We start from the raw sequence: 22,796 nt of genomic DNA on the forward strand, positions 1-22,796 counted from the left end.
GAATCAGAAGAGACCCTGTTCTGGCTTCCTTGAGGCAAGAGGACGGGGAGAGGACAGTGCGGGGGAGAGGGCAGTGCAGAAATGGTAGGGAGTAGTCCTGAATTTTTTTTTTTTTTTTTAGTGTTTCCCGATTCTTTTATACATTATACTAGACCTGGTTTCTGTTTTTAAGATCTTATTTATTTGACAGAGAGAGAGAGAACACAAGCAGGAGGAGCACCAGGCTGAGGGAGAGGGAGAAGCAGGCTCCCGGAGGAGCAGGGAGCCTGACGGGGCTAGATCCCAGGGTCCAAGGATCATGACCTGATCCAAAGGCAGACGCTTCACCAACTGAGCCACCCAGGTGCCCCTATACCAAACCTGTTGTTGTTCTTATTTTTTCTGCTGTGAGACCTCACAACTCATTTCTGAAACTTCAGTGTGCATTAGTTTTCACACTGAACATCTGGACAGGGACAAACAGTAAATCTCAGTTTTCTAAGTTGAGTAGAAAATGGCCTTCTGACCCTGGCTCATCCGCCGCCTTCCTCCTCTGCAGGTCTCCATTAAAAAGCAGTCTGGTTCCTTTACATCCTTTTTTTTTTTTTTTTTTTAAAGAAAAACTTTGTTAATGTGCCAAACCCTGTAATTCTCAAGCTTTTCTAGAAATGTTATCTTTAAGGGAGATTTATATAAGCAAGAAGAATCTTTGTGGTTTTATTCTGAAAGCCAAAAGAGTTGAGAAACAAGGCAGACTAATGCTGAGCTTTTTCACTTTCAAGCTATAAAATGGTTTCTGTATATGTTTATGAGGAAGAAGCAATTGAAACATTTATTTTTTCAGTTCTGGCAAAGCATGACCAGTGACTTTGAGAGTACATCTTGTCATGGGATAAAGAACGAGAAAAGGCACAAAAGTGAACATTATTGTATATTTCTTCACAGAGTTGCATTTTTGAAGAAACATTTTGTATTTTTGATGGGACTATTTAAACAAACTAGAGCTCTATCCAGACTAGACCTTTATTTTTTTTTTTTAAGATTTTATTTATTTATTTGACAGAGAGAAATCACAAGTAGACAGAGAGACAGGCAGAGAGAGAGAGAGGGAAGCAGGCTCCCTGCTGAGCAGAGAGCCCGATGCGGGACTCGATCCCAGGACTCTGAGATCATGACCTGAGCTGAAGGCAACGGCCTAACCCACTGAGCCACCCAGGCACCCCAGACTAGACCTTTTAAAATGAGACTCAATTCACTCTTTTTTTTTTTTTTAAGATTTTATTTATTTATTTGAGAGAGAATGAGGGAGAGAGAGAGAGAGCATGAGAAGGGGAGGGTCAGAGGGAGAAGCAGACTAACTGCTGAGCAGGGAGCCCCATGCAAAACTCGATTCCAGGACTCCATGATCATGACCTGAGCCGAAGGCAGTCACTTAACCAACTGAGCCACCCAGGCGCCCCACACTTTCTTTATTTTTTACCAATAATATTACAAACTTAGCAAAATATGTGATTTAAGGTGTCCAGGACATTTTTAACATGTGCTTTATTAAATATTATTGGCATTGTTATATTTTCCTCTCTGTCTTCACATACAAATAAATCTATATATGGACATATAAAAAATACATATATACTTATGTCCTTATTAATGAGATAAAAACTCTTTGTTTGGGTATTTCTTTGAATTCAGAAGGTAGCAAGAGAGTCATTTTTTACACTCCTGACAAACACCAAGAGTTGAGTTCCTTAATGAATGCCATTAGAAAACTTTTCAAATTACAATTATTGCACAGTATTTCTGAAGTACCTTGAAATCTTATACCCACCTATCTCTTCATTTTACTTGCTTCTCATAGACTCCCCTTTATTTGGTAAATCATGGAGAGAATGGACCAGTCAGATGCAACAGGTGCAAAGCCTACATGTGCCCATTTATGCAGTTCATTGAAGGAGGAAGGAGGTATCAGTGTGGATTTTGCAACTGTGTGAACGACGGTAAGTGGTGCCAATAAATGCTCTTAGTAAAGCTCTTTATTAGTTGAAATATATTGTATTTCTTAGCTTAGGGGAAAAATATATATGTTAAAGCTCTTAGTTATACCTTAACTTTTCCTAAATACTGATGAGCTCACATTCAAGAATAACTCAGAGGAATAGCACAAAGAAACAAAACAAAAACTCAGTTTTATCATCTGTAAACATGGGAGATAAAACTTTGTTTTGCCTCCAAATAAGCCTTTGTGGAAGGGGATTGAGAAATAAAACTACTTACCTACTTTGGAATTTTATAAGAAACACGGCATCTTCTGTGTAGGAAGTGGTGTGCATGACTTTATGCATTTATATGAGGCTGAGAGAGGCGTGGAGGTCCCAAACGGAGAATGTTCTGGTTGGTTTCCTTCCACAGATTTTATAAAGAAGAACTTTTATTTTATCTGTGTTTACAGATGATGAGTTTTTTTTTCTCTATCTTTATTTCTCTGAGTTATTACTGAATGTGAGTTCAGCAGTATTTAGGAAAAGCTCTAGTGTAACTAAGGGCTTTAACATATGTATATATCATTTTGCCCCTCAGGTATGAATGTTGGAATGTTTAAGAAGGAAAAAAATATTCTGAAGGACTTTTCCAGATTCTTTATATTTTCACTTTGATTCCAGTGTGAATTGACTGATGTTGAAAAATACTGCAAACTTGCTCAAAGCAACTTACATTCATTATATTCGTAACACGTTTGTGTTTTTCCTTTTTGGTGCTCAATAAAGCACATACTCAGCCTAAAACATTCCCACATTCATTTACATTTCTAGAGTTTTTCTAGAACCATGTGATGATTATGAGAGCATGAACTTTCTACATGTTTTCCTCTGTTCCTTATCTTCATAGACATGCTTCTCTGCAGGTCGTTAAATCTGAAGAATATATAGCACTCTGTCTGCCCAGGAGCCATGTTTCCTATGGCTGCTGGCTACTCCCTACTGACAAGGGAGCTAAGGCACAGTTTTCTGCCTCTGTCATTGCATTCATGGCAACTCTGTGAGTGTTCTCTGGTGGGAGAGCTCCTTGTTTCCCTACCCCCTTATTATATAGTTCATGGTGTTGTCCAACGTAGAGTGCCAGACACTAGTATTGTGAGTCTTTCTCACCAAAACTTTGGTCAGTTTTTAAAAATGCCTTGCTGTGGAATGGGATCATTGGTTTGTAGCCTCATCTCAAAAACTGTGGTTATCTTGGAATGTCTCTCTCCTTTTTACAGCTGTGGCATCAACTCAGTGCAAATTGGGTATCCCTGTGAGACCAGATTCTGTTGGTGCTCCACCCATACATGTCTTTCTAAGGAAGATCTTATTCCTTCCCGCACCCTGGATGAAATCTGCAACCAGGTCATTAGCCAGCACTCAGTCTTGGCACCTGGATTTTAGCAGCCCTGTGACAACTCATTTCCCTATACTTTAGTTTTGTGAGGCAGAGACCACCATGGTCACCAGCTCCTCAGTGTCTTTAGCCAAGCTCTCACCTTTCTTAGGAAGATGATCAGAAATTTATGTAGCTTTTAGATCCAGGACCCTCAGGTTGGTGTGACATCCTGGCATCACGCTTGAAGTGTCAGCTCAGAGCCCAGTTACTTCCTGGTAGAAAAAAACCATTCAGAATTCTTACATCTCCACACAATAAATTCCCTTCCCTTGGGTATTCATTCCTAGGAGGCTTCCATGTTCACTTTCCAATAGGGTTATTCATACTAGGCTCAAATACTTGTTCCTAAAAGGAGCCAGATTCCTATAGATTTACACTGATACCTGCATTCTTCATTTAATTTTAAAGAAGACAGAGGTTTATTGAAGTCGGAACCCAGCAAGCTTGGTCACATGGTTTCACTCTATTTCCCTTCACAGTGTCCAGAGATTGCACAGTGGGAAGCATGTGAGATCAAAAGGCATGCAAGAAGACAAGTGTCATTTGGCAGTGCATTATTTACCATGTGCCTTGAATTTTGTTTTATAAACATGACAGATATTAAATGCTAATGGATGTGAAATTAATTTTAAAGGGAAAAATTTCACGTTACATGTAGATATGTGAATGAAAATGAATTATAGTTGATACTATGTGGAAATTACCACACCATTATCCTAAATAGCCAATATAACATCACCTGCCTCAACTAAAAGTAACAAAATTGCAGGTTTAGGCCCTCATAGTTCACTTATCTTTGCTGAGACTGTCAGTTTCCCACTCCCATAATCTTTAAAGACATTGAATTTTCCGAATTCAGATATCCATACGTACATATGAATGTTATAAAATATGTTGTAAAAGACATGGCCATGTTATAGTAAGAAAACAGAAAAATCAATTCTTGGTGATTGTTTTTAAGTCCCACCTACAAAAAAAAAAAAGGTCTTGTAATTCATGTTGGTTCCCAACTAAAAAGAAAGAATACTGAGTTGTTGGTTTTAAAAGAGAATGCATTACTTCTGTGGTTTTACAAATGAAGATGTTGCTCTTTATAAAATGCTGAAAACCAGAGCATTGCTGGTTATTCTAAGTGCTTCTATTGTCAGTGGTTTAATAGCCAGCCCTATTAATCTCAAGGCAACAGAAGTTTGTTTTCACAGAGATACCAGGCCATATTTGTCCAAGTGTTCAGTGTGTGACTCATAAGTGTTCCTGTGCTGTTGGATGACTTCCAGGTTGTTGCCAGAACTAACCTCCTTAGACATTTGAATCAAATTAAGAGTTCTCAGCTGAGATCTTAGTGGTATAGTCTTTCCCTAATACAGTAATCCTCTCCACTCTGAAGTCCAAACATTAAAAGATTACCATGCAAACTTTCCATGGCTGAAGACATCTAAAGGATAATAAATACTGTAGTTAATAATAGAGTCCAAATAACCAATGATTATTTCTGTTAGGTATATTGAAAATTTAGGTAGTTAGTAAAGTCAGAATTCCTTTTAAAGGAGGTAATTAAATAGACTTGCATTTTCTTTGTGATAATTTAAAAACACGAGCACTTTTATCTCGTTTCTTCACAATGGTCTAAACCATAAATGTTATATGTCATCGGTAACTTGCAGGAGAGTCAAGAGGATTTTTAGAAAACCTTTGTACTTTCCACACATGCTTTTTAAATAGTGGATATTTAGAATATACTGCCTTCTAGCTTTAAAATACTTTTTCCCCCTCAACTACTTCTTTTCTTCCCATAATAAATTTTAAGAACTTATTAAGTTGTCTGTGTTACGAAAACAAAAGGTTTCCTTTCTTATTTTGTTTTTATTAGTTCCACCATTCTATTTCCAACATCTGGACCACATCGGGAGAAGGCTGGACCACTATGAGAAGCCGGAGCTATCTCTAGGATCTTATGAATATGTTGCTACTTTGGATTACTGCAGAGTAAGTGTTCCCAGGACTTCCAAGTGTTTATATGTTGATGTCAAATTCAAGTGAATAACTTTCATATGAAGAACTGAATCTTGATTACAAACAAAGCATTTTGGTGGTGTCATGGGGATATAGAAATGCCTCAGACACAGATCAGGGCTTCTAGGCTGTTAACATGATTAAATTGCCAAGCTATTCAGAGCAGTGATTATTTTTAAAAACTAAAAAGTGGTGCCAGAAATAGAAAACAAGAATTTAATTTTTATTTTATAATAATATAATATATTATAATATAAATTAATTTTTATTTCCCTATCAGATAAAATATTCAGAGTTCTTAAAGCAACAGTTCCATATAGTGCCTCAACCTTGTTTGTTTTGTCAGCAATCTCGGGAAATTTTCTCTTCCAAGGCAGATGCTCAGCCAGTATGGTCAATAGGACTAGGACAGGTTTCTCTGCCTCCTTTCTGCACATCAGTTGTCACCATAATGATTTAAAGCTCTTAGAATTCTCCTTGGACTATGTGGGAGCCTGGGGTTCAGGCTTCTGGTTTCCTTGCTTTAAAATATAAGCATGAGACTCCTCCCCATATCCTTAATCTAAAAAATTAAATTAAGAAGTGTAGCTTTCCTTATAAGACCATTAACTGTTGGCCTCTATCCTATCACCTCAGCCATCTTTTCCATTGTACAAAACACTCACCACATACTCTGAACTCAACACTCCTTCTTAGAACTCCATGCTTTTAGGTAAGTTGGTTTGACCAGACTATCTTTGCATTCTCCTGCTACATCTCTGTGTAATGTATGTTCTGTAACACCTGGCTGAAATTTTATTTTATGTGAGTGTATGTGCAAGTGTGCACATGAACAACTTTCTTTGGCTTCATCATAGTGAATATTTACTAAATCTCCTGTTTGTTTTTTTCACATAGAATTTGGTCTGTATATTTGTTTTAGCAATTATCCCCATGAAACTTACATCTTGTTATGTGTTTTCCCTCTTCATAGATTTTTTTTTCCAATTTATTTATTTTCAGAAAAACAGTATTCATTATTTTTTTCTTCATAGATTTTTATATCTTTGGTGATAAGAATCTTGTCCTGGCTTTCCTTATGGCATCCACCACAGTGTCTAGTACAGGGAAGACAGTTAATCAGTAAATGAATGAATGAATGAATGAATTGGCAGGTCTGTTACTATTCCCGGACTGGCTATGTCCCTTTTCCAATGTCACAGTGAGAGTGACATCATTATGGGCAACTCACAGGGCTTTAAAATTCTTTGGTGATTTGGAAATGTTTTCTTGGGTATCAGTTCAGATTTCAGCTTATATATCTGAAGTACCACAGGTAGACCTGAAGGAACAGAGTCATTCTGACTGCTTTTCTTACTTCCTCTTCCAAATACAAATGCTTACTGATGCCCAGTTCTCAGAAAGCAGCTTCCGACCCACAGAAGTCTATAACAGATGTTTGCAAGGGGACCAGTCCACATTATTGAGTATAAATTACAAAGAACATGTTTCCTAAATTGATTGGATTTAATTTTTTTTTTAGTTAATGTAACTTTTACATTTATTTTAGTGTTTTGTATGATTGTTCTACCACATTACATAGAGTTAGTTATTAAAGAAAAGTTAATACTTTATTAATTTAAAATGTTACATTTAAACATATTTTGAGAAACATAAGAACATTTTTGGTGTAAATGCTTTATATCAAATGAAAAATTCCTGAAGTACCAACTACTTTTAGGCAGTTAATTTGTTCTTTATTGCTCTTGGCTGAAGGTGAATTTGGAAATGAGGGTCTAAGTAGACCATAAATATTCAAGTTCTAATTAAATATAATAAAGCCATTATAACTAGTGATGGAAAATTTATTGATTGATCTTTACAACCATAGTATAAATATAACTATGCTCTCAGTTTCTAGTTCTCTGCCAAAAAGGCCATATTATCTTGATCTCGTGTTTTTTTAGTAGAAACTCAGGCAGAGAGTCAAGTCTATTTCTGGGAACAAAAGTTTCAGTATCTTCAAACTCTGTTATCTGGAAATGTTCCAGATGTCTAATTGATGGGAAATTTCACACGACAGGCAACGGACCAAATAGACAAAGAAAAAAAAGTACATTTTAAAGATTTTTTTGTAAGCTTAATCTGCCTTTTATTATTCCAAGTAAGATTTAAAATAAAAGATGGTTTAAGTATCTTCACTTTTAATTATAATTCAAAATGTAAATAAAGTATAATAATGAGTTGCCTTAGGGATTTGGACAATGAAAATGAGCTTATTTAATTTGTACATGTGTTTTTAACACCATGCAAATTTAGAAATACAAAATTACATTTTCTCCTATTCATTTTAGTTTGTCTCGATACCAATTTTATATAATAAAATTAACATTGATATTTACTATTTGTGATGCTCTATGCTAAGAGCTTTTTATGTGTTGTATCATTTAGTTCTCAAGTGAACCCATGTGGTCAACACCACCATTACATGGGGAAACTGAGGCCCAGAGAGCTTAAGTGCCACCCTCAAATCACACACCTAGGAAGTGCTGGAGCCAGACTGTGTTGGCGTGACCATAGAACCCCTATTCTTTATCAATATACTGTGGATATGTAGGCAATTATTTAGAAAATCACCATGGGGAAAAAAATACCCCAACTCTGTCATATAACTGGGAGTTTTTCACTTAGAAGTTTACAGACTATATCTACACACAAAGTGTACCTGAAATGTAAAACCCCATTCCAAGCCAGCCTTTTTTTTTTTAAATAAAAATATCATCTCTCCACTTAATTTTAATTCACTGTGACATTTAATGGATACCTAAAATGCCCAAGACACTTGGTTATATGCTGTGAGGGATATCAAAACTAGCAAGATAATGATCTTGATTTCAAGGTAATTCCTATGTCCAGACCCAATAAGTATATAATTATGATATAAACCCAAATATGATAAATGCCATATAAGTCCAATAATCCTAGTGCCATAAGGAAATCGACAAATGATGATGTATGGTTTGGAGGATCAGGAAAGGCTTCAAAGAGTAAGTGACTTTTGAGCTGGTCATACTATGAACAGAGTTTGGACATGTGGAAAGGGAAGGGAAAACAAAACAGTGAGTAGAAGCAGAGGATTTGCAACTTTGCTTTCTTTAGGGACTAGGCGGGTATAGTAGATGAGTGACATATATGGAGTAAGTATAGGAACTAGGATAATTGGAGAGGATGTTCCCTTTCCCCCAAAGCACATTCATATTCAAATATTTTTTAAAAAACACTGTGCCAAACAAAATACTTTTCTGGCCAAATTCTTGGCCCAGGCCCACTAAACTGTGACTTCTGGGTAGGAAATGTTTTGAAAATGGCAAACATTTAAATTAGTTGAAGGAATGTGTATTGGGGAATAATGGGAAGTAAAGCTGGGAAATTGTCTTGAGATATAGACTAGCCACTGGATTTGACATCATACCTTTGATCCCCTGGTTTTTATACATGTTTGTTAAATGAGTATTATGGGGAGTTGTAAATGCCAGGCCATTGAGGAATTTGTTAATTCAGTAGGTGATGAGGACCATTAAAGGTAAAGAGGGAGTTGTTTCCTTAATCTAGTCATCCATCCAACCACACATTTATTCACTCAGTCAGCAGAACTGAGCACTCTTTTGTGTCAGCAGAACTGAGCACTCTGTGCTTGACTCTGAGGACTCTCAGTAAACATTCTGTCTTCAGCTGCATTAGCATTGTGATCTGTATTGTGTCTTTGGACCGTTTATTCTGACAGCAGTCTGTGTAATGAGAAGAAAGAGGTTGGAGGCAGGGGGATATTAGAAGTTAATGCACTAGTCCAACAAGAGAAACTGAAGGGAGTATAGCAGTTCCTCAAAAATTTAGAAATAGAATGACCCAAAATAAATATACCCAAAATAATTGAAAGCAGAGTCTCAGAGAGGTATTTGCACACTCATGTTCATAGCAGCGTTATTCAAAATAGCCAAAAGGTGGAAATAACACAAGAGTCCACACATGGATAAATGGATAAACAAAATGTGGTATATTCATACGTGGAATATTATTCACCCTTAAGAGGAAAGAAATTTAGACAATGTTAAACATGGATGAACTTATGTTAAGTGAAATAAGCCAGTCGCATAAAAGACAAATACAATGATTTTACTTTTCTGAAGTACCTAGAGTTGTCGAATTCATGGAGATAAGAATGTAGAAATGGGGAATGGTGGTTGCCAGACTCAGGAGAGAGAGGGGAATGGCAAGTCATTGTTTAATGGTCACAAAGTTTCAGTCTTTTCTTTCTTTCTTTCTCTCTTTTTTTTAAGATTTTATTTATTTATTTGTCACAGAGAGATCACAAGTAGGCAGAGAGGCAGGCAGAGAGAGAGGGGGAAGCAGGCTCCCTGCTGAGCAGAGAGCCTGATGCGGGGCTTGATCCCAGGACCCTGAGACCATGACCTGAGCCAAAAGCAGAGGCTTAACCCACTGAGTCACCCAGGCGCCCCCAAAGTTTCAGTCTTAAAAGAGAAAGTGTTCTGGAGATGGATACTGGTGATGGTTGCCCAACAGTGTGAATGTACTTAATACCACTGAACTATGCACTTAAAAATGGTTAAGGTGTTAAGTTTTATGTCTATTTTACCACAATTAGAAATGATTTTGGAAATGAGTTTCTAAATTTGGGTGCTGGAACCATAAGGGCTTCACAGTTAACTGCTGGTAGATGGTTAAGAAAGGTGGACAATTCTGTGGAGAAAATGAGATTTGAAACTCAGATTATTTTTGAGAATCATGCTTTCTCTAAGTTCCTTATAGAGAAGGCCAGTACAGTGGGATAAATCTTGTCTTATCTGCTAAAATTTGGAGTGAAGATCCTGGCAGGCCCTTTATGTGGAGGTGTGCTATAGTTAAATAGAATGCTGGTCGGGAGCTCAGAAAAGACACCAGGATGAGAAAGAATGTGAGGAGTCACCTATAAAGAGGCACTGGTTAAAAATGTGTAAATGAGATTTCTGTGATGGACCATGTGCTAAGAGAAGAGAAGAGGATGTCCTTTGGAGAAAGATAAGAAAATGAAAAACAGAAGCAGCAGTCAGAAAAGTGGGAGAGGAAATGACACCACAGTGCCTTGACAACTAAAAAAGTGAAGGTGGTCTTCCATGCCTAAAACTGGAGAGATAAAAAAGATTTAGGATGAGGGCTGGATTTTACTTAAAGTCCCTCATTTGCAGTCAGGAGGTCTGTGACCCTTAGCAGAGTGGTTTTGGTAAGGTGTCATGGAAAACCAGGTTTTCGTAAAATTCATACCTGTTAGGCTTGGCTGGACAAAGCAAGTTGGGTTGAAAGAGTGGAGTAATTAATTCAAGCAGCCAGTAATGAAGTCCTTAGATTCTTTTAGGCATGAGATGACAAACTTCTGGATGGTTAAGAATAGGAACCAGATAAAACATGTGAAAGAATCATTTCAAAAGGATAATCAATGGGACTCAGTGATGGAAAGAAAAGGAATAGTCAGATCTAATTCCATGTTTTTAAGCCTTTGAGTTGGTGTCTAGTGATGTTATTGATAGGGATGTTGGAAGAGAATGTCATTTAGAGGAATGAGGAATTGGTTTCTATGCATAGGAAACTAGTTACAGTGAAGGAAGCATTCCATGGAGATGTGCGTGTTGGATTTATGGAAACTGTTCACTGGGGGAACTGGTAATGCTGAACTTGAGAGAGAACACAAGAATAATAAGGCACATTTGGGTTGGTCAAAAAGAGGCTTTGGCTTAACTAATGAAAATGATAGTTATTTTTATTTGCTATAAATCAGTGCAAGTCTATGTTATAAATTAGGTGGGAATCAGGAATGATTTGCAAAAAAAAAAAAAAGAAGAAGAAGAAGCAGCAGCAGCTAGATGGACGGCAGTAGAGTTCCTTCTTTTCTCTGTTAGTCTGATTTTGAATGTAGCAAAGCAATGAAGCATTTACGTTGAAGATTTTTAAGTCCTGCAGTTTTTTTTATTTCAAATGACAGACTTTTTTAGAACAGTATTATATCTAGCCTTATAGTGGATATAGAATGAATTAGTAAGATAATTTGGAGACATTATCATCTAATTTTGTAAGTAAAATACAATTTTATTCTAGAATATTTTTGTGATTAATCGTGAAGTTAAAAATTGAATTAACCTGAACTCTTGTTTTAGTTTGAGTCACTGAGTTTGCCTGAGGTTATTTTTTCTAAATATTTTATAAGACCCAACTGAAGATTCACTTCCTAAGAGCTCTTTGAATCCCAGCCAGTGAAGGGCCAACAGATACAAAACATTTTTATAACAGCTGCCTTATGTTATGGTGATTTTTTTAAACAGATAGAGAAAAGACACAATATTCCATTTTTAACCATAAATATGTAAGGTATAGGTAAGTATTTGACAATATAGTATAATTTTAAGGTATACAATTATATTTTATTATTTTTTAAAATATTTTATTTATTTGAGAGAGAGTGAGAGAGCGCATGAACAGTGGGAGGGGCAGAGAGACAAGCAGATTCCCTCCTGAGCGGGGAGCCTGACTGGGGCTTGATCCTAGGTCCCTGTGAAAAATGACCTGAGCCAGAGTCGGGTGTTTAACCGACTGAGCCACCCAGGGAACACTACAATTATATTTTAGTATATAATTTCATATCTTTAAAACTGAAAGAACTTATAAAAGAAAAGATCTGAAAATAGTGTTATCAAGTTAATGCAGCTTTACTAGTTTCCAGACAAATGCTAATTATTGTATGTACTCCTCGGGGGCACAATTTGTCAAGGGTACCAGACACATTTCTTCCAAGAAGACAGAAGGTTATAAGCAAGGCTGGCCACCAGACCATACTCACACTTGGATAATTGTAGTGATAAGGTCTTTGGAGTGCTACAAAAGTGCAGCTTCTCCGATAGCTATCATAATCCTGTCTAACTCATTAGTGTGCCATAGGTCATACCCTGGAAAGCAAACAGCTTTTATCTTCTTTATAGCATTAGAGACTGTGTTCTAGAAAATGATTTAATTCCACAGATGTTATATCCTAAAATATTAAATGAAAAGTTTGATGATCTTCAGGAGTTTCTGAATGTTTTGACTTGATTATGTAGTGCTTATACTTTATAATTACATTTGTGTGATCTGTTTGCTTCCCTGTAGAAGAATAAGCCTCCCAACCCACCAGCTTTTATCTTCATGATTGATGTTTCATATAGTAACATCAAGAACGGACTCGTGAAGCTCATATGTGAAGAACTGAAGACTGTGCTGGAAAAACTTCCAAAGTAAGGGAACTCCCATTATTTCCAGAATTTGTACAGTATTACTGACTTAGTTTACTGGCCAGAAAACAAGTGCTGAATGACCTATGGGTATCTTTTGCTAATGAGGACATCGAACAATTATTTATAAATCAAACAGCACTATTTTTTTCTTGCGTCCTTAAAAAGTCCACAGTTATCTTTTGTACAAAGCAAAAGAAACAAACATAAAAATTAACGCTATGGTGAAAATATTCAAAATGCATTATAAGTTATAAGGAGAATCCCAACACTGCTATGGGAAAGACCTTTGGAAATCTGGTATTCACTTTCAAAGAGATTGATTTTCCAGCAGAAACTGGTCATTGTGGGTTGTGGTAGAGTTCTAAGGGATGACAGGAGATGGAACTATTGTCTAGGGCAGAGATGGTGCTTTTTAGCCACAGTCCCTTTGCCCTTCTACACTATCAGACCCCCCTTTGCCGCTTTACTGCCTCCAGGTACTAGCACAAGGCAAATCACTTTCCTTGTCACTGCAGGGGGCAATGCACAAAAGGAAAGGTGGAAAGGTATTTTAGCAAACATGGCTACTTTGTATAGTGTGCAAACTAGTTGTTTTAGGGTGGGAAGTAACATCTAGTAAGAAGGTCCTTTATGAGAGGAAATGTGGTTAAGAAAAAGGCTAAGGAATAGTGTCTGAAACCTAGTGTCTGCACCAGGCTCAACATCTCCCACCCCTCCCTGTCTCCCGAACACAAGCAATCTCTGTTCTGGAAAGCGATGCTTTGAGGGATGGGTTGTCTGTAGCCCTTAGGGCTTCCTGAGTCCTCGGGTGCCCATTCCTCTATATTCATTCTGCATGTGGCTGCTGCATTGGTGCATGTGAGCCTCAAAGAATGAACTCTGGACCTCCCAGGAGTCGCTTTGTTTGTATCTACGAAGCCCAAGTCATAATATTCTCAAGGATGGTTTGGAAAAGCCATGGGGATGTTTAAAAAACATTGAGGTGATTTCAAACTGAATTCTAAAATGAAGAATGAAATGGGAGCAATTCAAGGATGGGGCATAAGAAAGGCATGTGATGCCTGCTAACTGTGACTATAGCTTCTGTTATCTCATTCTTAGCAATACTTGAGAAGTGTGGACTTTCTGATGAATATCGTGTATCTATTTTTTCTTTTTTAAAGGAGTCCTCTTTTTTTTTTTAAGATTTTCTTTATTTATTAGAGAGAGAGTGTGTGTGTGTGAGCATGGGTGGGGGATGGGGCAGAGGGAGAAGCAGGCTCCACGCTGAGCAAAGAGCCTGATGTGGGGCTCCATCCCAGGATCCTGGGATCATGGCCAAAGGCAGGCACTTAACCGATGAGCCACCCATGTGTCCCTGGGTATCATATATCTTGTAGACTTCTCTCACAGGGCTGTTTTAATTCTAAATCTGAACTTGGAGCTTGAATAATATATATAATATATATAATAATATATATAATATATATAATAATAATATCACTTCCAATTTCTGGAAGTGATGTCTCTCTCTTTTACCTTCTCTCAAACTGGTTAGATTAGGCTCTCCTCTTCTCATAGTTACTTCACCAACCCCTTGTTCCTTTCCAGCACAGTGGTGATATGAAGTGTATAGCCTGTTGATGTAAGTCATGAAACCACACTCCTTCCTTAGATGTCATCATGACTTTTATAGCCCATTGGAGCAGATTGTGACTTTAGCAAAAGATAGGAGAAAAAAAAGGATGCTGCTAGTTATTCCCTGCTACTATTTAAGTATCTCTCTCAAAAGTTTTAATTGAAGCCAAAATGCCTTTTCTTCTTTTATCTTTTAAAACAAATCCAGTTGCTCTTTTTCTTCTTCCCTGAAGTTTGTTTTGGGCTCTGTATGTGTGTAACTTTATATTTTTATTAAGATTGCCAACAGTCTGATTTACTTCTTTGAACCAGGTAATATGCCAAATAGCCCTTTTTAAGCACAGTATATGTTGTCTTGATTAATGTCTAAGGTATGTTCATCTCTTAGCTAATCTTTTGAAAAGTAAAGGCCCCGTTCTTTACCATTTAACTTTGAATTTACATCTTTGATTTTGCTAGATGACATTTCTGTCTGGTTTCTCTGGAACAGGAAAGAAAAGATTTGAAATATTTTATCTGTTGTTCAGATCAAACAGTTGAGTTTTTTCTGGTTGTTTTTAATGCTGCTGTAGCTAAAATGTTCAAAATGCTTTATTGTGGAATACTCTGATTCATCTAGTTACTAATATCTTTAGTTTTGCTCTGTCAGATTCATTCCATTAAAATAATAGGGACATGTGTTGAGGGAAGTGGTAATTGAAAAGCAGAAGAAGAAACACATATTGTTCTGTGTGATATCCCTTATGTAACTTTATTAAATTTATATGGAATTAATATGAAGGAAAGGTTGAGATTGCATTTCCTTCTGGCTATGATTTAACAAAGCAGTTATACTGTTGAACAAGAAAATGTGAAGATATTTCTTTGTTTCTCAAACAAATTTTCAAATAACATATGTTCCTATGAAAACATATACTAATATTTTGCAATAATGTGAGATGTTCTGATTAGATGTTTTTTAAAATGTTAATTTAGATTTTAAGTGAACCCTGTGAATCCCAGGATATGCCTTTCCCATCACTTGAAAATGTCCAAATCCAATGGGGAATAGCAATCTAGATTCTTCTCTGCAATTTTTCTTTTGTGTCTTTTTCCTTAATTGACTCTAAATTAACTCTTTAAAAGAGAATAAATGCTCTCAGGGTTTGCCAGACATTTATCACCTTATGTAATAAAAGGTTTACTCGGAAATGGGAGCTTAGCTAGTGGTGTGTGGGTAAACTGCATCTCAAATAAATAAAGCCTTAATTGTAATGTTTTCTCATTCCTGTGGTGTAAAATACTTTCAACGAGGCCGATTTTAAACTAGGAAGACAACATCGCTAAACAGGACTTTAGAAGAGATGGATACAATCTGTTTCTCAATTTGGGCTCTAGCTTGCCATCCATCCTAAATACAGCCTTTCACCATCATGATAATCCTCCTGAACATACCTCTACCGCCCTATGTTAGACTGGACCCTGTCAAGAGCAGAGGGCATAAACTTTGGGTCTTTATTGGTTTATAGTCAAGGATTCATGATACATTAACTATAAGGCACTATAAAGTAAGAGCCTAATGAGAATGATTTATAGGAATTTAGAAAAAGAAATGATGTCTCGTTGGTAGCATCCAGGGGCTTTGAGAGAGGAAGAGTGCTTGGTCTTAAAGAGTAAAATTCTAATAAATAGTGGGTTGGGGGTGAGGGGAAGGAGAACATGGGTACAGTATAGTATAATGGTTAGTTGCATGAAATCATACAGTTTAGGATATTGAGGGGGGATGTGGTGGTGGTGGGGGTTAAGTGTATGTGCAGTAGAAAGACTAAGGATACCATTTCTAAGAATTTTTGCAAGAGTCCAGAATATAAACATTTACCAAGTGCTTTTGGAAGGGATTGTGAGGACCTATTTAAACTTGCCCACCCATTTGTGAAGGCCACAGTGAAGAATAAATATCCTCAATTAGCAAAGGAAATAAAGAAGAAATAGAGTTTAAAGTCAGTAGTTTGTCAGCCTGTACTCTGCTGAAACATCAAAGAAATTGGGAAGTCTGCAGTGGGATCAACAATTTGAACTTAAGATACGTTCATCTATATATTTTATTTTCCTTTCTTTTGTACTCAAGTAACTTGTTATGCTATGTGCAAAGTTTAGAAACTGAGCATAATAGGTTCCTTTTTTAAAAAGTTGTCCCTAAGCAAAATAAGTTTTACTTCTATCTAAGGATCAAAGAAAATGGCAAAAATCTTTTGTGGCTGTCATGCAACCATTGCGCGTTGTTATATCCACTAATGAAAATTAGTAAGAGGTTCAGTAGTATTTTAGGAGGGAGAGGGGAGGGAAAGGGAGACCGAGAGAGAAACTTGGGTAAATATTAACTGGGATTTAGACCATTCAGCTCTGAGTATACTTCATATACATATACTTGAATAAGAACATTTATGCCTTTACTCCTTTCAGGAAGATTAAGGCCTTATCTTGGATTTCTCAAAAAAAATTTATTTTTTGTCATGGTTTTAGAGCTTTTGTTACTTTTATTGTCTTGCCATGACCTCACAAATGACTATTTAATAAGAATTACATCATCAATTCGTATATATGGTTTATTTTATGTATTTATATAGTGTATGGCTTTCAAAAATCTCTCAATTTCCATTGAGATCCTCTAGACTCTGTAAGAAAAGGATCACACAGAAGGAGCAAGTCCTTTCTAGATAAAAATAGCTACCTGTAATCTGAGTGTGCCTTTGTCTTGGTTCAGATGTTCCATTTGTTCTTCTGACCTTCTGGTGACTTCTGAGAGAGCTTTGTTTATAAAGAATATAATATGTCTACCTTTTTTGGGAAAAGAATAACCATACCTTGTAATTGCTGTGGATTGAGAATACATATATTAAAGAAATATATTTTTACATCTGTTTGACTTTTTTAACCTAGAATTTTGATAAATTTTTATCAACTTACTTATTTTTATAATATTCCCTATCACTTACTGCGACTCAGTATTTTTTATACCAGTAAACAATAATTAAGAGCAAAACTTTTAACATGTCTTTCATATATTTAATAGAAGGTATACTTACTGAATTTCTGATAGAAACCTCTCATAAATATGTGAAAGAACTTCAAACACGGTGTTTTCCTCATAGGGAAGAGCAAGAAGAAACTTCTGCAATCCGAGTTGGTTTTATCACATATAACAAAGTGCTGCATTTCTTTAATGTAAAGAGTAACTTGGCCCAGCCTCAGATGATGGTGGTAACTGACGTTGGAGAAGTCTTTGTTCCTCTGTTGGATGGTTTCCTTGTCAACTATCAAGAATCCCAATCTGTGATTCACAAGTAAATATCAAGTGTTTTATAATTTAGATACGAATGAGGTATCGTTTTTAATTGTTTTGACTCAAGCATTGTTTTGTTTTGTCATTGACAACGGGCTTTTAACACATGGGTTATAAAACTCCATTGTTTATGTTCTATTTTAAATGTATACCAATATCTAAAAGTAGGTATTTTGTTCTGTTTTGTTTTGTTTTTTAGAGAGAGAGAGAGAGATAGCAATGGGGAGGGGCAGAGTGGGAGAGAGAGAGTCTTAAGCAGGCTCCATGCCCAGCATGGAGCCCAGTGTGGGACTTGATCTCATGACCCTGAGATCATGACTTGAGCCAAAATCAAAAGTCAGATACTTAACCAACTAAGCCCCCCAGGTACCCCAAGGAGGACTTTTTTTTTTAATACTCATACTCAACCAGACTGGCCCCTTCTCTTTGCTGGAGAGAGATATTTCCTGCATATAAATGAGTGTATTCAATGATGATGGTAATAACTGAAGATATAGCCACTGTTCCAAGAATTTATAGTTGAAGAAATCAAAAATGTAAATGGTGAAAAAATATTTACAAAAGGTACGCTTTTGTAAATGTTCCAAACAAATCATAAATTTTGGTTCCAAAACATGCCAGGATATCATTCCCTACAGAATAGCCTATGAAAGTCACCCATAGGTGTTTAGTGTGAAATAAATACCAGATGTGTTTAGGCTTGAAATGCTAGTGATTTATTTCTTGAAGTTTATTACAAATATGCCAAACATTTAAAAACTTTTACTCATTCATGTCTTATAGTTTATTGGACCAGATTCCAGAGATGTTTGCAGACTCTAATGAAAATGAGACTGTCTTTGCTCCTGTCATCCAGGCTGGCATGGAAGCACTAAAGGTGAGAAGTCTTTTTTTAATTGCTAGTAAATAAATTTTAAAACACACACATACACACACACACACACGCATACGCACGCACAGGAAGTTTCATCTATGAAAGAAAATACAGCTTTCTTTAAAACATGTAGTTTGCTAGAGGCTGTTCCAAACTTCCCTACAAATCTTAGAAGGAAATGGCCTAAATCACGGATTGCTCCCAGCGTTTACATTCCAGAACTATTAGCATCTGAGCAACTGATTTTGTCAGGGTTTCCAGTTTAACTCCTCCCCTTGGCTTTTATATGAACTTTATATGATCTATTTTTAAATTACTTCAACAATATCCAAACCAGATAGGGAGGGAACAATACCCATATCACCCTCTTCTTCCTTGGGGTTTTCAAACATTCAAGGGCAAGGCCTGTGACAGGCAGTGACAGATGTGCATGCCACACAGGGCCTTGCTGAGTGCCCAGAGCAGATGCAAGGTTGGCCATGGCTTCAGTTGGGAAGCTGAGCCCTAATGACTCTGGTCATTTTCATAGTAATAAAGACAGAACTCTGAAAAAGACAAAATGATTGAAAAGTTCTGACTGTTGATCATTGTTACCTTAGCACCAAGAGTCAAACCACTTTGACCTGCACCGCTTAGTGCCTAAAAAATTGATTTTCAAGTTTGATTATTAAAATTTTAAAATAAAATGACTGGTAATAATAACAATAACAGTAGTGATAATAACAAACAGCAAGAATATTGCTAAAGAACCAAATTTATGAAATATTCTACAGAAATTTTGTCTAAACATTGTAGTTTTGTTTTGTTTCAGGATTTCATTTATTTATTTTACAGAGGGAGGGGCAGAGGGAGAATCAGACTCCCCTGCTGAGGAGGGAGCCCAATGTGGGGCCTGATCCCAGGAACCTGGGATCATGACCTAAGCCAAAGGCAGATGCTTAACCAACTGAGCCACCCAGGTGCCCCTGTAGTTTGGTTTTAGTACAGTGAGTCTTGCTTGGGTTTTCTGATCTTCAGAGTACTCATTGAATAAAAAATTACAGATGTCCCTTAAAAATCTTCAGAATACTGTCAATTTAACATAAAATTAAAAATAAATTTTACATCATAAAGTGATATGGACAAGTTAGGGTCCATCTAGTGGAAACCAATACTAATCATTGGTTGGGCTACAGAACGACATGGAAATTCCTATTTTATTCCACATTGAAGAAAACAAATATTTTCCATTTCTATTTGGAAGAGTTATATTATTGTTCTCTCTTCCAGTAAGGTGTCTAGAAATGCTAGGTAAATTTTCTGATATATGGTCATCAATATAGAATCTATGAGTCTTTCTACTCTAAGAAATTAGTATTGGGTATAGAACTGTATTCATGTGCTCTGCCTGAGAAGAAAGGTGAGTGGATATTCGTAAGCCAGCACATCATCAGTTAAGACAGTAGAGTGGTAAGAGGAGCGCAGGCGTGGTTTCTACAGCATCCCAGCCCAGCCCTAATTTCATTTCTGAAAGGGAGCAATGATGGGTTCCTACTGCCAGTTCACGAGACATCTAGAGGCTTTTTAGCAGCTTTGAAAGACAAAATCTTTCAAATGAGATTTGTCCACATGCATTCCATGTGTCCGAAATGTGGTGTTACCTAGGATACATTACTGGGAAACCACTGTGTTTGGTAATAACTGTAATGCTCTTCATAGTTACTCATGCAGTAATAGCTGGAGCAGTCAGCATTCTCTGTGCTCATTTACCAGAGGCCAGTTCATTTCATCCAGTGTATTTTTGTATCTTTTGCATATTATTTTTTGTTATATTTGCAATTTTATTTTTAGAGTAATTAATGTACTCTTTTATACTGAAGTTTAAAAACGAGAGCCAATATCTAAATATAACAACTCAGAATAACTTCACAAATATCAAAGTTAGTAAATTGTGGAATTCTTACAAAGTGTTAAGAACTATCGAGTTGCCTGGCTGGCTTGGTTGGTGAAACCTGTGACCCTTGATCTCAGGATTTTGAGTTTGAGCACCAAGTTGAGTGTGGAGATTCCTTAAAAATAAAATCTTTTAAAAGTAAAAGAACTACCTTTACAGAAGGGGAAGAATTGTCTTTTAACAAAGATAGGGAACTGCCTTTTATCAAGTGACACTGCTGGACATAAGTTGGTGGCAGTTACTGTCCTGTGCCTGCTGGCCCCTGTCTTCATGCAGAGGTGGAATGGTGCTCCACCACGCTGTGGAAGAAGAAACAAGACAGTCACCCCTTGATTAAGGAGTCATGGGGTCATGTGTGAAAAGGTGCCTACTTTTTAAAAATGCAGATTTCTGGCCCCTCTCCCAGAGATGCTGATTCATCAGCTCCCCATTTGATCACCCATATTTGGGAACCACCAGCAAAAGGAATTATTATTCATTGTGCACTCCCTGAGAACAGCCTTACATTATGGTATCTCACCAGGAAATTCAGTACCTGACCTGTACGACTTCGCATGTTACTTTTGCACTAGGAATGCTTTCACTTAACCATGATTAAAATCTTGCCCTAAGCTTTTCATTAGCGATTAGATTAAGAGAAAACACGTGAGGAAAGTTTCTTTCTTGTGTGCAACATTAAATGAAGATATTATTGCATATTAATCAATTTCTTATGTGTAGAAAGATTCACTAGCTAGTTCCCTAGAGTCAGTTTTTACAAGCATTATAACTCCCAATATTCCTTCTAGCCTTAGCTACCAAGAAAGATACCAATAATACTTGGGGTAGATTTTCCATTTTAATTACTTCCTTTCCATGACCTTCTTGCTATTTTCTAGTTCTTTACATTTACCTTGGTGATTCTTTTGTATGTATATCTTTAGCTGTCAATTTCTTCCAAACTTATTTATAAGTAGGCAGTTGATACAAAAAAAAAACCCAACTTAATGAGAAGCTTCTCCTTCATTTGCCAGAAAGATTCTGGGTGGTTGTAATTCACTGTATGAGAGCAGAGACCACTGTAGTATAGTTGGAACTCATGTGCAGTTTACGCTTTCTGCCTTAGAGAAACCTGATTAGGTTTCAATGAAGAAAACAGTTTTTCCAAATAGGATAAAAATGTGTGTGTGTGTGTGTGGTGGTTCTCTGCCTCTCACAGTGAGAGTATCTCATCATCTCTTCAGGCCCCCTGTGGCTAAAAAGCAGTCAGGCTTATGTGTGGGTAACTTGCATACACGGGCCCTACGATGCTTGCCTGAAGTCATTATTAGGCAAAGAGCTAACATTTTTGAGAATTTGCAGGATAGTATCTAAATACCGAGACCACATCATTCATTCTCTTGTTCTTTCGATCAAGAAAGATCTATTAAATGTTTTGTTAGGCAATGTGAAGACTACTGTTTCTAGTTCTAAGTTGCTTACAGTGTGGTAGAAAAAAACGTTAACTCTGTAATACAAGGCATATTTATTGCTTGTATTGCCCAAAAGAAGGGGAGTGGGGGAGAGCAAAGAGTAACTTTGGAAAGACCAGGACTGTGGCTGGCAGCTGGAGTGCTCAGGGGATTACGACAAGAGGCCAGAGATGAGAGTCTCTTCTTCTGTGGACAGGGCATAAAAACTGAAAGAACATCGAAGTGCACTGTTTTTTGTGTATCCACGTGAAGACATTTGAAAACTGGACTCCTCCATTTGAATTATAGCTTGATAGCTAGACGCCAAGGAAAATCTGTGTATAATTAGTTGTAATAAACCTCTTGAAGCACAGAGAGACAACAAAAACTAACAACACGTGCTAATTTGTCACAAAGATAAAGAAGGGAAAGTTTGGAAAGTTCTTATACATATTTTCTCAAAAGTCTCTGAACTATTCAGCTGCAGGCTTCAATACACTTTTCTTGTTCTCTTAGTGCCTTTTTTTCCATGTAGTCTTTCAAAGTCTGCATCTCTTCTCAAAATCTGACACTCATAACCCAAATGCATGTGAATTTCTGGTGTTGTCTATTAACGTGGCTGAACAATAGTCTTCTGAGTTAGCTATTAACTTCCACCAGAAAACATTAGATAAGGAGAATTAGGCAACAAATTAGAAAGAAGTGGTCTTTAATGGTTATGCTTCAAACATATCACAAGTTGGGGAAATTTATCTTTAAGTTATCTTAATGTATTTCTACATTTGATTTCAAGGTGTGATACATCACAACATTCCTTCTAAAATTTATGGAGCACCTATAGAGTGAAAGCACTATCTAGACCCAGTAGGGCTTAGAGAAACACACTGTAGAGAAATCAGGGACCTTCTTTCTTCAT

At 36.8% G+C, this 22,796-nt stretch overlaps 1 protein-coding gene across 3 annotated transcripts in view; it reads left to right on the forward strand.

Annotated features, from left to right (window-relative positions):
- Positions 1–22,796, forward strand: part of SEC24D (SEC24 homolog D, COPII coat complex component) — a 102,232-nt gene that overhangs the window by 55,316 nt on the left and 24,120 nt on the right. For all 3 annotated transcript variants that reach the window (XM_044224117.1, XM_044224118.1, XM_044224119.1), the window contains exons 9-13: positions 1,838–1,976; positions 5,267–5,382; positions 12,580–12,704; positions 17,453–17,644; positions 18,427–18,520. In XM_044224117.1, the coding sequence (XP_044080052.1) occupies positions 1,838–1,976; positions 5,267–5,382; positions 12,580–12,704; positions 17,453–17,644; positions 18,427–18,520 (666 nt within the window). The remainder of the gene's footprint in view (positions 1–1,837; positions 1,977–5,266; positions 5,383–12,579; positions 12,705–17,452; positions 17,645–18,426; positions 18,521–22,796) is intronic.

This window comes from Neovison vison, chromosome 11 (assembly GCF_020171115.1).
Source record: "Neovison vison isolate M4711 chromosome 11, ASM_NN_V1, whole genome shotgun sequence".
Taxonomy (NCBI): Eukaryota; Metazoa; Chordata; class Mammalia; order Carnivora; family Mustelidae; genus Neogale; species Neogale vison.